At 49.0% G+C, this 16583-nt stretch overlaps 1 protein-coding gene across 1 annotated transcript in view; it reads right to left on the reverse strand.

Annotated features, from left to right (window-relative positions):
• DNAH9 (dynein axonemal heavy chain 9) overlaps positions 1–16583 on the reverse strand; it is a gene marked incomplete at its 5' end in the record, with an annotated part of 338080 nt that overhangs the window by 167473 nt on the left and 154024 nt on the right. Inside the window, 5 exons of the mRNA XM_081109536.1 lie at positions 3603–3810; positions 4302–4475; positions 8519–8693; positions 13392–13539; positions 14719–14827. Of these exons, the coding sequence (XP_080965662.1) occupies positions 3603–3810; positions 4302–4475; positions 8519–8693; positions 13392–13539; positions 14719–14827 (814 nt within the window). The remainder of the gene's footprint in view (positions 1–3602; positions 3811–4301; positions 4476–8518; positions 8694–13391; positions 13540–14718; positions 14828–16583) is intronic.

Genomic DNA, 16583 nt, shown 5'->3' on the forward strand with positions numbered 1-16583 from the left:
GGTGGACTGTTGTCTATACTTACAATGCTGAGATACATAGAAAAATACAAATGCTGACATCTGTGTAATCTGGGTGGTGGGTACATGGGCATCTGTTATATTATTTTCTGTACATTTCTGCATGATTGAAATATTTCATAATTTTAAAAAAGCTTAAGTAATTCTTCATCCCACTTTCAGCATCCAGTTCCCCTTGCCAGGGGCAACTGTTATGAATTTCTTGTGTATTGTGTATCTCTCTTTCTGGAGATATTCTAAATATATATATATATATGTATATATATATACACATACATATATATACACACATATATATGTATATGTACATATATATGTATATGTAGATATGTGTACATTTTCATAGATCTCTTTTTAAACAGAATTTGGAGTATACTGTATATACTGTTCTGCATCTTTCTTTTCTCAATAAAGCTTTGGAAATAGTTGCAACTCAATTCACGCAGAATTTCCTCATTCTTTGTAATAATGTTTAGCATTCCATCATATGGCTAATTAGGCTATTTCCCATCGCTTGCCATTAGGGACACATTGCAAACATGCACTTTGCACATCCGTACAGACCATACCACACCACATGCAGTCTTTTCATAGTTACACAGGATCTAAGTACAAGAGCAATGACCACACTGGGCTGCACAAAGAAATGGGCTTACGCGGTGTGGGGGGAGGGGGGGGGGCGGGGACCGTCTTCCTCTTGTCTAAATGAGTAGCTACCTTTGAGTTCCTGTTTGTCCCTTTTAAATTTCTTATTTCCTCTTGGACATTGACTGGCCGCTGGCTCCCACATTTCTAGCTGTTGATAGCATACTTTCTCCATTTAGGAGCTATTTTGTTGCTTCTAAAATGTTTTAGGCCAAAAAGCCAAATAATCTAACTTGTTTGGACTGTGACAAAAGTAGAAGGAAGGAGGTTTCAAGGAAGGGAAGTGGGCAGCTGAGTCAAGGGTCTGAGCTTTGCCACATGGACGTAGTTACAGGTATGTCGGCCCCTCCGGGGCTTGGGTGCTCTCCAGGCCCTGGTCACTTCTGCATGCGAGGTGACAGATAGCTGCTTCACCCATCCCTTGGTGTAAGAGGCGGGACCAGACCAGCGGCCACTAGGGAATTAACAAGAGGCAGGAAGTGCTGTGTTTGGTGTATGTCTCACCGCAGGGAGAGGTGAGCATTCATCCTGACTCTACGTGACTGCAACTGTGACATTTTAGAATAATTCTCTGTTTTCTGACAGGAGGGGAGGAGAGAGTCATCCCAGTGAAAGGCCAAGAGCATGAGCAAGAGGTCTGGGCAGTATAAGAAGCTCATTGCCTCTTTCTTGACTAGAATAGTGACTCTCTAAAGTATTTTTTTACAACAAAAGAGGGGAGCATCTGTAATACTTTCAATAATAAAGATAACAAAAAAACCAGGTTTTTTTTTTACAATATAAAATCATAACAGGATTCTAGAAAACAGCTCCTCTAGAATACTGAAGTAGTACTACTAATGATAATAGGAACAATAGCAAATATTTATTGCAGTTTCCAAAGTATTTTCTTACTAGGGAGGCAGTATAGCCTAACGGTCAGAGCACAGACACAGAAGTCAGACTGTCTGGATTTAAAACCTGGCTTCACCACTTCCTGTGTGACTTGGAGTAGCTTATTTAACTTCTCTGTACTTTGGTTTTCTCATCTGTAACATGGCTGTTATAGATTAAGTGACTTAAACATGTGTAAAAGTCTAATCTTAAGTTAGTGTCTAACTCATACCTGGTGAATGTTTGCTAAAAGTTATTATGGTCATTATCATCATTGTCATCATTAGTGTAGTTATAAGTAAATAGCAAGAATGGGTATCAATAGACAGAGCTGGTAATCTGGTTAGTCGTTGCACTTAAGGCTTGCAAATAAGTGTAGAGGTGTATCTTTCCAGGGACAAGAATGATAAGCTCCACTGGGTAGACCAAGCAGTGTTAAGATGTGGACCAGACTCTCTGGCCCCATGTCCGAGACAGCCAAGGAGACCCTACTGTAAGTGAGGGTCCAGGAGGAAGTGACTCTGGGGAGGAGAAACACCTGTACGAGTCTGTGGACCTGAAGCCACACCCAGAGGGCCCATGTCCACTAGGAGGTACATGTCCAGTAGGAGGCCCATGTCCACTAGGAGGCCCGTGTCCACTAGGAGGCCCATGTCCACTAGGAGGCCCCGTGTTCTACTAGGAGGCCCATGTTCATTAGGAGACCCATGTCCACAAAGAGGTGCATGTCCACTAGGAGGTACATGTCCACTAGGAGGCCCATGCCCACAAGGAGGTACATGTCCAGTAGGAGGCCCATGTCCACTAGGAGGCCCATGTCCACAAGGAGGTGAATGTCTACTAGGAGGTACATGTCCACTAGGAGGCCCATGCCCACAAGGAGGTACATGTCCAGTAGGAGGCCCATGTCCACTAGGAGGCCCATGCCCACAAGGAGGCCCATGTCCACTAGGAAGCCCATGTTCCACTAGGAGGGTCATGTCCCCGTGTTCTTCTACGAGGCCTGTGTCCACTAGGAGGCCCATGTCCACTAGGAGGCCCATGTCCAGTAGGAGGCCCATGTCCCCTAGGAGGCCCATGTCCAGTAGGAGGCCCATGTCCAGTAGGAGGCCCATGTCCACTAGGAGGCCCATGTCCAGTAGGAGGCCCATGTCCACTAGGAGACCCATGTCCACTAGGAGGCCCATGTCCACTAGGAGACCCATGTCCACTAGGAGGACCCATGTCCACTTTGAGGCCAATGTCCACTATGAGGACCCATGTCCACTAGGAGGTCCATGTCCACTAGGAGGCCCTGTGTTCTACTAGGAGACCCATGTCCACTAGGAGACCCATGTCCACTAGGAGGCCCATGTCCACTAGAAGGCCCCGTGTTCTACTAGGAGACCCATGTCCACTAGGAGGTCCATGTCCACTAGGAGGCCCCGTGTTCTACTAGGAGACCCATGTCCACTAGGAGACCCATGTCCACTAGGAGGTCCATGTCCACTAGGAGGCCCATGTCCACTAGGAGGTCCATGTCCACTAGGAGGTCCATGTCCACTAGGAGGCCCCATGTTCCACTTCCAGGGAAAAGCCGGTTCAGTGTGATCAGAGGCTGAAGTGCCACACCAGCCTGGCTGCTTGGTGGTGACCGTGGGCGATCATGTACTTTTACCTGAGCCTCAGGTTCCCCATTTCTAAAATGTGAGGGGTGAGTGGAAAGATCTCGAGAGACACAGCAGGTGACAGAAGTCTACAGCTCATGCTAGTCTCTCAAAGGGTCTTCAGCTTTTTTGTCATCGGGGTGTGAACTGCTGCTCTGTGTTGAGCTCCCACCCTGGGGAAAGCCAGCAGGTGGGAGCGGAGTGCAGGGAGAAAGGATGGGGGGAGGGAACCATGCTAAGGGGTGCAGAAGTGGGACAGAGATGCTGTGGGAGGGAAAGGAGGGGAGAGGCAGAAGGGTGTTGTGGGAGGAGCTGCACTGTCCAGCCCAGTGGGTGAGCAGGCACCTGCCACTCGCTCCAGCTCCGGGCCAGGTGACATGGCCACTCAGACAGACCCCTCCATGCCTCTGGGCGCCTTACCCTGCAGCATCGCCGACGTGGTGTAGTAGTTGAAGGGTACGTTCTTCACCAGGTATTCCTCTGCGTCCAGGCTGGCTAGCTTAGCGCCCACCAGCACTGACTTGCCTGTGCCCGTGGTCCCCACCAACATGAGCGGTCGCCGCCGCTGCAGGAGCCGCTCCATGAAGTAGCACAGGCGGATGGTCTCGCTCGTGTGCACCAGACAAGCCTGGAATGGGAACACAATCAGTGCGCCTGGGGCTTGTGGGAGAAACAGGTGCACCGCAGAATGTTCTGGCGCATTTAGAAGAGGGATTATGCTGCCACGGAGGATCTCGCCACCATAGGCGGAGGGTCTTCCCTGATATCCACAGGGAGACCATTGTGTAAGCTCATTCTCTGGGTAGAGAGCGTCCCCGCCCTCCCCTACCAACTCTGTCTTCCTCCCTGAGGCCTCGCTAACATTCATCAGAAACTTCTGCCCCATCGTCTCCGCCCTGTGTCCCCCGAGGTTGCCAGTGGGGTCTGGTAACCAAGTGACCTGGCGCCTGGGAGGGAACTCATGGCTTCATTGCACCTATGATTTCCACTGACAGGCAGTAGCTGGAGGTGCCCAGCTCCCAGCAAGGCCAAACCTCTTGGATGCTGGCAAGGGGCTGCTTCTAGAGCCATGGCCGACCTTCGGGATGAATGCACTTCCTTGATCGCTCACACACTCACCTGCAAAGGCATCTCAGGGTCAAATTCAAACTGGGGGATGAGTGTGGACCATGGCTCAAATTTCTTGGTCTCGGGGTCTATGTAATAGTCAAAGACGGTTCCCTGGGAAGGAAACTTGATGGTCTTGAACTCGGCCAGCCACCACTTGCTGAACTCTGCCCGGTAGTCCACAAGCTGCAACACAGAGCAGGTGAGCATCAGGCTCTCAGAGCTCGAGAGCCTGGACAGGCCATCATGGCATCAGGCGGAGGCCAGGGAGGAACAACGTGCTTCCGCTTTTGCAGGTCCACCTGACGGACCGGCTCCTCCGGGAAGGACGCTGCTCTGCCCAGGACCAGCCTGAACCAGGCGCAGCTGAGCAGGGCCTCCTGAGCACATGTGTGAGCGCCAGTCTGACCATGCAGCTGAGCTTCCCTGCACCAGCCCATGTCAGAGCCATGGCAGGGTGGAGGGCGGGGGGAGGGAGTATAAGAACATGGAGGAGAGAGCCCACCACCACAGGATGGGCAAGTGTGGTCAAGAATTCCGAAGGGATTGATTGACTCCTGAGACTGAGCAATGCCCAGCATGGCAGCCAGGGATGAAATGAACAAAAGGGTGGTTGAGTAAGAAGACTCAGAGGGAGTCAGGTCCATAACCACGGGGAAAGTCCTGCTGTCTGTGCATGTTTCCTCATCTGTAGAATGACGATCCTAGGAAAGAAAGTCTCTAATGTTCCTTCAAGGGCTAAAATTTTAAAATCCAGGAGCAGGGGAGAGAAAGATCTACTGGGTTTCTGACAGAGGAATATGTGGAGACATATTTACATGCATGCATGTTAAACCATGAGCCTTAAGGATGGGGCTGTGCACCCAGAGTACTCAAACTATCTTATTGTGTCCAAGCAAAAATACACACACACACACACACACACACACACACTGGGCGGGGGGGCGGGGGGCGGGGGTTAGGGGCAGCAAACTCACTCCAGACACACAGACCTAGGGAAAAAATCCTAAAAAGGAAAGAGGCCCAAATTGGGCATTTTAGGAAAAGTCCTCGGAGGACAGCACAACGCTGGAGTTTAAAGACTGGACAGACCAGGAAGCCGGGTGTGTGGCAGTGAGTCTGGGCTTGGAAGAATTGGCACTCCTCATTTTGCTGTTAGGTAAGTAGAACTGCATTCTTTTGCCTTAAAACGAGAATGGAAATGGGCCTTAAGGTAAAACAGATTTGTATGCTACTCTTATTGTGATTTTAATTCAGATTCAAGGAACACTATCTTCTCAATCAGAAGCCTTGGGGGGGAAGGGGGGGAGGAAATCACTATTTTCTAACTTATGGATGAAATGCTTGAAGACCTTTAACTTCTTTTGAAAACCAGGTTTCAAGTTGATATTGAAAACCCAAGAGGGCCATCTTCAGAAAGAAGGAGATGTCCTTCCCCCCTCCGTGCCCCGCCTCCGCCCCCGTCCTCACCCCCAGCCGCCCCATTTCTGGGCTGCCCAACACCGTCTCGCCCTCCTATAACCTGGGAAGCCCACTTCCCCCTATAATTGGACACTCTAAGGGCAAGGCTGCCTTTGCTGAAACTTCCACGGCCCTTTCTCAGTTCGACAATGTGGGTATCCCTCCAGCAACGACCTCAGTGAAGAGGCCCCTTCTGAAATCCCCGTCTCCTTTGCATTCTGAAGATTCTCGGGTCCCCTCCTGCCCTTTGAACTTGATGACACTAGGCTGGACTGTCACGCTGTGGCAGAGTTTTGGACAAGACATCACCTCACTTAACGTTCAAAATGCTCTAAGTTCTCCTGGCTGGTGAGAACCAGTCCTGTTTTATGTCTGAAAAGACAAAGGCTCAGAGGGTTGCAGCTCTAGAAGCTTATGGCCGAACTGGGGGTTGCACGCAGGTTTCTGGTCTCCCAATCCTGGGCTCTCTGAGAGCCCATTCACTTCCAAGAGGTCATTTTCTGCAATTGCTGTATTTAGCCAGCACCTCCCTCCCCCATTATTTTTATTGTGTCTATTACTCAGTATGGGCTCTACTTTGTATTTCTCCTTTGCTTTTTAAATGTAAGCACCACTGGTGCTCACGATGTACATTATCTTGGCCAACTTCTGACTTTTCCATTTAGAGCACGATTTTTGCTGTTGGGATGTGGGTGCAGGGGTTTTGGATACTCCCTGCTGCCGAAAGCTCTCGCCTCTGTCCTCTCCCATGTGCCAGCGCGGCTGCCTGTAGCTCCACAGGCTCCAGAGCCCAAGATGCCTGGAGGGATGCTTTCTTCTGGGTCTTCAAAGAGTTGAGTGGATTGAAATCTTTCTATACAGAGACAGGAAAAACTGACCAAGCATCTTTATCTTGATGCCCCCCTGCTCACTCGGCACCAACATGGGAGAGAAGCCCAGCAGTGGCTGCTGTCTGACATTTCAGCAGCCTGAGGACCGCTATCGATGGGAAGCAATAACTATGCATTCTGGATCTCTGCATTTCAGCGAGGGCTCATCCCTCCTGCTACACACACTGCATCCTCGCCTCAAAAGGGAAATGCAACGATGTCAAAGGAGCACCAAGGCTGTGGGACAGACAGGAGAGATTCTCAAGTGTGAAGCTTTCATCCAGGCATCCTCCTGCAGACTTCCCCTTCCCATGAGCATCGGAGAGGGAGAGGGAGAGGGAGAGGGAGAGGGGGAGGGAGAGGGAGAGAGAGAGGGAGAGGGAGAGGGAGAGGGGGAGGGAGAGGGAGAGGGGGAGGGAGAGGGAGAGGGAGAGAGGGAGGGAGAGGAGGAGGGAAAGGGAGAGGGAGAGGGAGAGGGGGAGGGAGAGGGAGAGGGAGAGGGAGAGGGAGAGGGGTAGGGAGAGGGAGAAGGGTAGGGAGAGGGAGAGGGGGAGGGAGAGGGGGAGGGGGAAGGAGAAAGGCAGTCACCCTGAAGCCTGTGAGAACTGCTTTCTGAGTTTTGAGCACTAAGGAACATGTTAGGAGCTGATGAGAGCTGGGATGGATGTTACAAGCAGAGCCTGTGAAAACAGATAAATTTCTAATTCTAAATTAACTGTTAATCTCCCAGCTCACCTCCACTTTGGATTCTTAGAAAATGGCTTTGCCATGGGAGGCTGAAACTTTTTGCCTCTCTCCTCAAAAGAGCCCAGGATCAACCCAGATCAGGAAGATCAAAGCATAACTCGCCAGCAACTGCAGCTGGTTCAGTCCCCTGCTGCGAGAGAGGCTCCAGATAATGAAACTGAGTCAGTTTCTAAATATTCAAAATCTGAATATTTATAATATTAATAATAAGCACATATGAGCGCAACACCATTCTAAGTGCTTTGCCCACATCTATGTTGGGCAATAAGAACAGTATCCCTTTAATCCTCACAAACATCCCACTCTGATCAGCCTTATCTCCTTTGTACACCAGGGGAGAATAAGGTAGAGAGAGGTTAAGTTACCTGTCACTGTCCCCTAGATACTAAGTGGCAGAGTGACAATTCAAATTTAGAGTCCACGTTCTTAACCTCTACATGATACTTCCTGACAGCTAGCATCAGTTGTAAAAGACTGATCTGCATGATTTTGAATATGTTGTTTCTATACAGACTACCTTTTATTTGGAGGAAACTAAGTGAAGAACAAGGCTGGGAATGCAGGAGATTTTAGGGAATAGGATGCCAAGATAATGCAAGCCAACCCTCAAAGGGCATGAAGCTACAGCAGCCAATACCATGAGATAGATACTACACTGGTTTTCTACTCCCAGACGTCAATAAATACTTGGTCCAACCTTCTATGAAAAGATCTTTCTTTCAGGGGTTTGGGGGCAGGATGGTTAAGCTGGTCTGGTTGTTCTGGGAGATACTTAGAAGGCTAAAGAGATTCCTTTTATTCAAACTTCTATAGCACAATGTCATTTTGCCTATAAAACACAACATCACTTTGAAAAGTTCTGTACTCATACCTCTACTTGGTCAAACTCAAACACTGCAACTCTCCGTGAAATCCATGGTCACCAACTTGAAAGGTGACAGCTCCAAATACGTTCCAATCTCATGTCTCCCCTCATAGGGCCCTTCTATGAGGACTAGTGTCTTCAGCAGAGCAGTGGGTAGATAACCAGACAGTTTGCTGTGATGGTGTGAATTCTGACCTTTAGCTGTCCTGTCTTTCCCATCCTTTCTGGAGACCAGCTTTTGCCAGGGTGGACCTGAATGTGTGTGTCAGCTCAGCACAGTCTCTTACCTGATCCTGGACCATTGCTCCGCCGAAAGCCCAGATGGCAGCAAACACAAAATAGATCTCATAGGTGTCCTTGGGGCAGTCCGCGGGGATGTTCTCCTCCGTCAGGAGGCACTCGAGAAGGTGGCAGAGTGTCTGCACCATGCTCTGCTCTGGGATCGGAATTATCCTCTTAAACCTGCAGAGAGAGGCCCGGGACGCTCTAAAACCCTGGCCTTTCCACCCTAGAGGCATTGTGGGACACCTATGGGCTTGACACTCTCATGAGTTAGGTTCTTTAGGAATCCAGAGGACCATGGTGCTACCTAAACCTTCATTCTCATTAGCTATTTTTGTATCAGTTTCTTTTGTAAGGAAGGGCCCAAAGGGCTCCTGAGAAGGTCCCCTCATCTGCCTTTTCTCTGATCCCTACCCCTCCCCTCCCCTTCTCTGAACATTCATGATCCCCTCTTGCCCCTTGGGAATGGAGGCAGCTACAATCCGAGTAAAAATCTCAGCAGTTTCACTCCCTTCACAGTTTCTTTAATTGTCAAAAAGCAGCAGTGTCCAGGTGGGGGCAACTCTAAGGTTCTGTAACTTCAGCACAGAGGTCTGACAATGAAAACACATTGAAAACATTTTCTCTGGGGCCAGGTCTTCATTGGGGGGCAGAGTGGGCCGGTCTAGGGGCTGTTTTATACTATCATGCCTTACTTGGTGGAGTTCCTCTTCCCAAATGTACCTCTGTGACTTTGTGCTGGCCTGATTTTGTACTTTTAACCTTGGCCTGGAGGTCTTGACTGAAAGGCCGATATCAAGAGATGCACAAAGGTGAATCTATGCCCAAGGGAGCAGGAGCATGTGTGTGCACGCACACACAAACACGTACACATATGCACACGCATGCGTGCACATAGGCACAGTCTTCCCACCACCCATACACACAGAGTGCACCATGTACCCACTCACTCAGCCCCTCCTGCACGCCTGCCCGCATGGCCACCTGCCGTGGGAAGATGAGCTCCCAGGCTGCACCGAGGCAGGGTTCACTGTTATAAAATGAGCAATGCCGTTCACTGACACCTCAGAAGTCATTTGCTGGGCCTCAGGGTTTCATAGCATCCCATTCTCCTCAGTGTCTTGTGTCAGCTTGTTTTTCATCTGGTCTCCATCTTTACAACAATACTCTGAAGCGCTCTCACAGTCTACATGTTACCCCAGGAGCAGGGAGAAATGTGAATACTTGACAGGCTCTCCTTCATCCCTTTGACACATGTTTGCAGCAGAACGTCAAAGCGGATCCTCCCCAGCTGTGTTTTGGATGAGACACCAAGACAATAAGGGGCCCACCACTCTCACATTTGAAACTGAGATCCCAGGCTCTGCGACCCTGGCCTCTCGTTGTCTCAAGGGGCTAGATGAGCAAAGTGGGGGACCCCAAGGGGCTGGAATGAGTAGACAGGCTTTTGGAGGGAGCGGCTGGTAGGCAGTGAGTGCCCCTCTCCCACAGGGAAGGCAGGGGTTTGCCCAAAATGAGAGCTGAGGATGGGGCTTCAACAGGACAGCTCAGAGGTGGCCCGGGACCCACGCCTGGAAACCCGAAGAGGCCCGCTCATCCAGCGGGTGTAACAGGGTGCCGCTGGGCTGCCCTCACTCCCGTGTGCCAGGCAGAGGAGGGGGAGTACTTCCTGGATCTGGGCATGTCAGGTTCTGCCAGGCGCTGGGGAGGGGGACCTCCCTGAGGAGTCTGCGTGCGGAGCTAATGGAGAGGGAGCATCATGGGCTGGTGGAGAGGCACTGGCGTTAAGGAAAGGCACAGGGAGCTCCCCAGTGACAAGGAGGGGCCCAGGGAACTCAGAAAGCTTCTAAAGAGAAAGAGTCCGGTTTCTGATTTCCAGGTCTGCCAGTTAGGGTCACTGAGGCGCTAACTGTGGCTCCACTCGGTGAGACCTTTCTGGCTCCTCCCTCTCTTCTCTGGGTCCCTCTTCAACCCTGAGGAGACAGAAGCTACAGCTGTGAGGGGTGACTGGCGGAGTAAGGAGGACACCCCCTTTCCCAAGGCAGGGGGAGAGCTGGAGGCAGTGGAGCTGTGGCAGGGGGAGGAGCTTTCATTTTCCGTGGAGTTTGTTTTTTTTTTACAAAACTTTTATTGAGTTTTTAAAAATTATGTGTGTGTGTGTGTGTGTGTGTGTGTGTGTGTGTGTGGAGAGAGAGAGAGAGAGAGAGAGAGAGGGAGATTGTGTGACTAGAAGTGACCAGATGCCATTATGGACCCTGAGGAAGAAGACGCCTACTAAGAAGGACTCCTGGGGGCTAACTGGGCTCAAAGCCGAGCCTGGCGGCCACGTCTACTCAGAACCTCTCACGGAAACTGCACTTCAGGGAGAGGCCTGCACTGAGCTGCCAGCCTCTGTACTGAACTGCCTATCTGCTCTGTGTCCTGCTCCCCGTTATAAAGGAGTTCCTGGAATCCTATTTCTACCAATAGGACTAAGGCTTTCCCTATCTAATCAGAGCTGCTCTATTCTAACCAATCAGGACAATACCTTTTGGACCAAGCAAATGGTGAGGCTTCAGAGCCCTCATTTGCCTAAAGACAGACTAAGCAGGGACAGGGGTGGCGACTGCTGTCTGTATCAGCCAGCTCCCCTGTGGCTCAGAGTGCACTGTCCCATTCCACCTAGGACTGGGTTTCTCCAGCTGAGCTGACTCACTGAGGATGTCACACCAGAGCGGAGTGAACCAGAATGAGAGGCACCGACGTTAAGGAAAGGCACAAGGGAGCAGACCACAGCAGACCAGTGCAGGCCAGAGCAGACCAGCTGAGAGCGAAGCAGACCAGAGCAGGTCAGACCAGCTCAGGGCAGGACAGACCAGACCAGTTATAGGCCAGAGCAGGGCGGGGCAGACCAGTGCAGGGCAGAGCAGAGTGGAGCAGGGAAGAGCACTGCTGTCCAGCCGACAGGGGGCCTGGCACCAGAGCCACCTCACAGCCATGCTGTTTTACAATCGAGCTGTTTGCACTGAATAAAGTTTCCTTCTTCACTGCACCCCCAACTGGGGATTCCCACAGGTGTTGAATGGCACCAGTGCCCACCAGTTGGCACTTTATAATCACCCGTTATGAGGACTCCTGTCCAATAGAAGAATTAGTCTGTGTTGACGTCACACAGCTTCCATTCTCAGGGCCATGTGCAGCCGGCATCACAATACCGTGATGAATAACACAGAAGACTCTGAAGTGCCTGTTACTAACTGGCTGCGACGCTGAGGGACCTCACGGCACCTCAGCTCTTGTATCTACAGGATGGTTAGCCCCTCGGGAATGTCGTGAGAATGAAATGAAATAACACACAGAGTAGGCACCATAAATGACATGAAAAAATGTGTTTGTTTCTTGATAACCAGAGGGTTCAGATGAGGCAAGACTTGTCTCTGGATACACTTATACAGAGCCTTCAAAGCCCATTTCAAAGGCCGTGCATGCTCATGAGCACACGTGTACACACACACACACACACACACACACACATTTCTTGTTCTAAATGCCCAGAGTGGGAAAGGGCCTAACTTTCAGTTAGAGGATACATTGGAAAAGTGTCTCAGAAAAAGGTAAAGAACAGGTTTGATATTTTCCCCAAACCTCCTCCTCCCACGGTGTTTTCACTCCTTGCGGCCCCCTGCCCATTGGTGACATTCCCCACCACTGTCCTGGGCACTGCCCACTGCCAAGGCTGCTCTATCTTGTTAGGATTCCAAAGCCATGGAGCCCACAGGCCACCAGAGGGTAAAGGCTTTTCAAAGGGTCAAGATTGGAAAAACAATTACTGATGCCAAAATAGAAACTTACAAAAATCAAAATTAATAAATGTTTAAATATCTAAAAATATACCACCATGTACACTACTCAATTGCAATTCAGTTTTTATTCATATGAAATTCATTCTTAGTGTGGTGGATTCGACAGGGGGCATGTGAAATGGGAGCGCTTCGGGCCCCTTGCATGGGAGACTTCTCCCTAAATACTCCGTCCTATTGACAGACCAGCGATGAGGAGTAAGGGTCACTTTGAGTGAGGGATTTCCGGGAAAAGTAATCCTGAGCATAACTTGCTGAATCTTTGGGAACTTGGTTAGATCTCTGAATCACGCTGCCTTCTAGCTCTGAGGGTTGAGCTTGGCTGAACTACAGGGTTGGGTGCCTGATCCATGGGTGATGATGCATCAACTGGCAAGAAGAGTGTAGAACTAAAGCAGGTTCCGAACACTGAAACCACTCTCTGCAGACACCATAGTCTTTCTATAATAAGTATCCTTTTGATTAAAAGGAATGAATCTCTTGTTTAGGTGATAAGTGGTCAGGGGTTGCTGCTTTTGCTGTTGCAAACCCATAAAGGGAAAAGTGAACTCACAGTATCCAGAAGGACAGGCCTGGGCAATTGCTGCATTGTGCCTGAGTCCGTGCTCTCTGGGCCATGAACACACACAGCCAGAAACAGGAGGTGGGTCCCACGTGTCACAGGTGTCATTTTCACCTCTAGGTCTGTTGGTCTGACCTGGAGGAGGGCCAGCTTCATGCCCTACAAACTGCAGGACCTCAGAATTGTTATCGGATATTGCAACTTACAGCCTCCTTCAAATACACCCACATGGCACTCACGAGAAGCACTTCAAATCCTCTTCCTCTTCCTCATCTCGCTTCCTGTCTGAATTGACAATGGCAGCCATTGTCAGTCTGATGTGTGTCCCCTTTGCCATCTGCTGTGCCTGGAGGGGAAGGCTCTAGGGATGTCTGACTTCAGGGACAGGACAGAAAGAACATCAGCGGACACAAGGTGTGAGCCAGCAGGCATTGTGCCACTGCTTTAACTTGCTACCTTCCTTACTTCTTGACCTACCTGGTTCTGAGTGTGTCTAAGCAGGTCGGAAGGTACTTGTCAAACAGGATGGTCAGGTTGGCTCTCTCTGTCTGGATCTCCCTCTTCTCGATCCAGCTGCTGACTGGAGGGCTCCATCCCAGGTCTCCCGGGTTGATGTACAGGATCCCTGTGAGCACAGGCAAGAGTCAATGAATTTTCCATGGACATCAGTATATCCTTCATCCCAGAGAGTTATTTTCTCTGTTTAGAAGACTGGACTCAAAAAGAACAGAGATCTGGCCAGGTCTGAGAGGTCAAATGGCTTGCCGTTGGGATCAACTCCGATGGCCTGATATTAGCTAATGGCAGGCAGTGTTGAGAAGGAGCTTGAGGCCAAGGCTGGGCTCAGGAGGAAAGAAGGCCGGGATGGATTGGAAGTGGTTGTCATGGTGTGGAAATATGGATACAATGGTGACCTCAAAGGAATATGTCCACATTCTAATCCCTAGAACCTGGGAGTGTGACTTTATCTGAAAAAGGGGCCTTAGTAGATGTGATAAGTAAGGGTCTTGAGATGAGCTCTCCCTGGAGTAACTGAGTGGGACATGAACAAGGGTCCTTATATGAGACAGAAGACGAAAGACACGCAGAGAGGCCATGTGCAGAAGGAGGTGGAGTTTGGAGTCATGGGCCCTAAGTCGAGGAGGACTGACTGGAAGATGCAAGGAAGGGGTCTCCCTCGAAGGCGGATTTGAGTTCCAGTGTCTGTCTTTCAAAACTGTGAGAGAACAAATTTTTGTTGTTTTCAAAGCCACAAGTTCATGGTGATTGGTTGCAGCAGCCCTAGGAAACAGATGCAGTATGAGAGCGAACCCTCCCGGCCTGTGTTTTCCAGCCTCAGCACAGGTCCTTGATAGGGAGTCTGATGTCAGGGTCGAGGCCAAACTAGTCCTCTCATCCTCTGGTCTCTGCTGGGCATTAGCAGTGGGGCTAGAGGAAAGCTAAGGCAGAAGCTGTTCTGTGCACCAGGATGTAGTGAGACTGGCAATGGGTCGTTATCTCCATTGACATGGAAGCTGGAAGCTGCCTAGTTTGAGGCACGTACTCAGAGGACAGCTGTCCAGCTCAGGGCCGTTTCCCTTCCCACTCCCATCACATTTCTGAATGAAGAACACCACATGGGCCTGGCCTCAGACACTGGCTCACCCTCGTGGATGTGGATTAGGACTGCGGACGAGGCCAGAGGTTAGGATGATCGATGCCCGGCTCCTGTTTGGAGCATCCCCCGGAGCTAACACCATCATACGTACCGCTCGAGGCACCTGCCTCCAACTGCACAGTTGGATTTTACTTTCTGAGGCCATACCTGCTCTGGAGACGGTTGCCGGCGTGGCCGTGCGCAGGTGGCTGATCTCAAAGAGGAGCCTCATGGTGGGGTTCAGAGGGATCCTCTCGTTGCTTGCCAGGGTCAGCACCTGGAGACCACAGGAAAGGACACGTCAGGTGGGAAGGAGGACGCAGGGCCAGCTGGTGGAGATTTGGCTGATTTCTCCTGGTAGGGACGATGAGTGATTATTTTCTTCTGTGTGATTATAGTTGACCTTGAACAACACAGGGGTTAGGAGTGCCACTCAGTCGAAAGTCTGTGTATAACTTAAGTCCGCATCCCACATACGCAGATTCCCCACTGCCAGCGAACCCTAAAACAATGAGGATTTGAACTGAGTGGGTCAACTGGAAAATCTCCGTATAAGCAGACCTGTGCAGTCCACACCCGCACTGTCCAAGGGTCAACTGTGTAACTATTTCTATATTTTCTGCAACAATACTCTCTCTCCTCCTGTATCCTGTCTACCCCCATCCGTGTGTGTGTGTGTGTGTGTGTGTGTGTGTGTGTGTGTGTGTTGAATCAGGAGAATAGTTATCTAAAAAAATTTATATTGATGTCAGTAATTCAAATGAAGTAGACACATTGGAATATCCTTAAAGGAAAAATCTTAGGCTTCATGTCACTAGTTTTTTAAAAAGTAGTGCCTCTCGGAGAGTACACATTCATCTGATGAATCTGTCAGTGTAAAACTTCTAACCTGTTGTTAGATGTGCTTTCTGAACAAGTTTAGGAGCAGCTACCAGCTTAACAGCCACTTTATTGGCATCAGCTAGTGTTTTATTTTTTTGTTGAGAATAGACATTTTTGTTTCAGGTAAATTTGGATTCCCTTTTACATAAGTATTTTATTTATTAACTTATTTATGAACATTCCCATTGGCTTTCTTTTTTGTTTATTATTTTTATTGTTTATAAAAAATAAAATATATTCTCCATGAATGAAGATTTGTCACCATTGAGGGGGTTTGACAGGCTTAATTTCTGATCCTCAGTTTCTTTATTTATAAAAAGGGAAGTAAGAAATAAAAGATTTAGTAGATGATTTAAGACTCCTTTCAGCTCTAAAAATTAATCTATGTGCAGAAGATCCTGAAGGAAATGATAACAACGCTGAAATTGTGAGTGATGGCAGTGCCATTGAAGGAAGTGAAAGCTGCTCACTTGGATGAATCCGTTCTTAGGTGTCTATTAAACACTCTGGTAATAAATGAAATCAGGATCTTGAAGAGATATGTGCATTTCCATATTCATTTGGAGCTTTACTTACAATAGCCAAGAGATGGCAACAACCCAAGTGTCCATCAATGGGTAAATGGTAAGAAAATATATTTAAATAATGGAATATTATCCATCCATTAAAAGAAGGAAATCCTGCCATTTGTGACAACATGAATGCCTTGGAGAGCATTTTGTTAAGTGAAATAAGTCAGACAGAAAAACACAAGTACTGTAGACTTCACTCATCTGTGGAATGAGGAAACAATAAACCATACAAAGAGAGAATATTTTGGTGCTTGCCAGGTATGGGTGGGATGAGGTAGGTGGAGGACATGGGTGTAGGGGTCAAAGGGTACAAACTTCTAGTTATAAAATGAATAATTCTCAGGATGTAATGTACAGCATGGTGACTATAGTTAACATTACAGATGGACTGTATACTTGGAAGTGGCTAAGAGTAGATATTAGAAGTTCTCACCACACACACACACACACACACACACACACACACGTAATCATGTGAAGTGATGGAAGTGTTTACTAACCTTATTACGGTAATTATTTTGCAATATATGGGTATTTCAAATCACCATGTTGTACACCTTAAATGTACACAATGATACA

The sequence above is a fragment of the Myotis nattereri genome (assembly GCF_964212035.1).
Source record: "Myotis nattereri genome assembly, chromosome: 16".
NCBI lineage: Eukaryota > Metazoa > Chordata > Mammalia > Chiroptera > Vespertilionidae > Myotis > Myotis nattereri.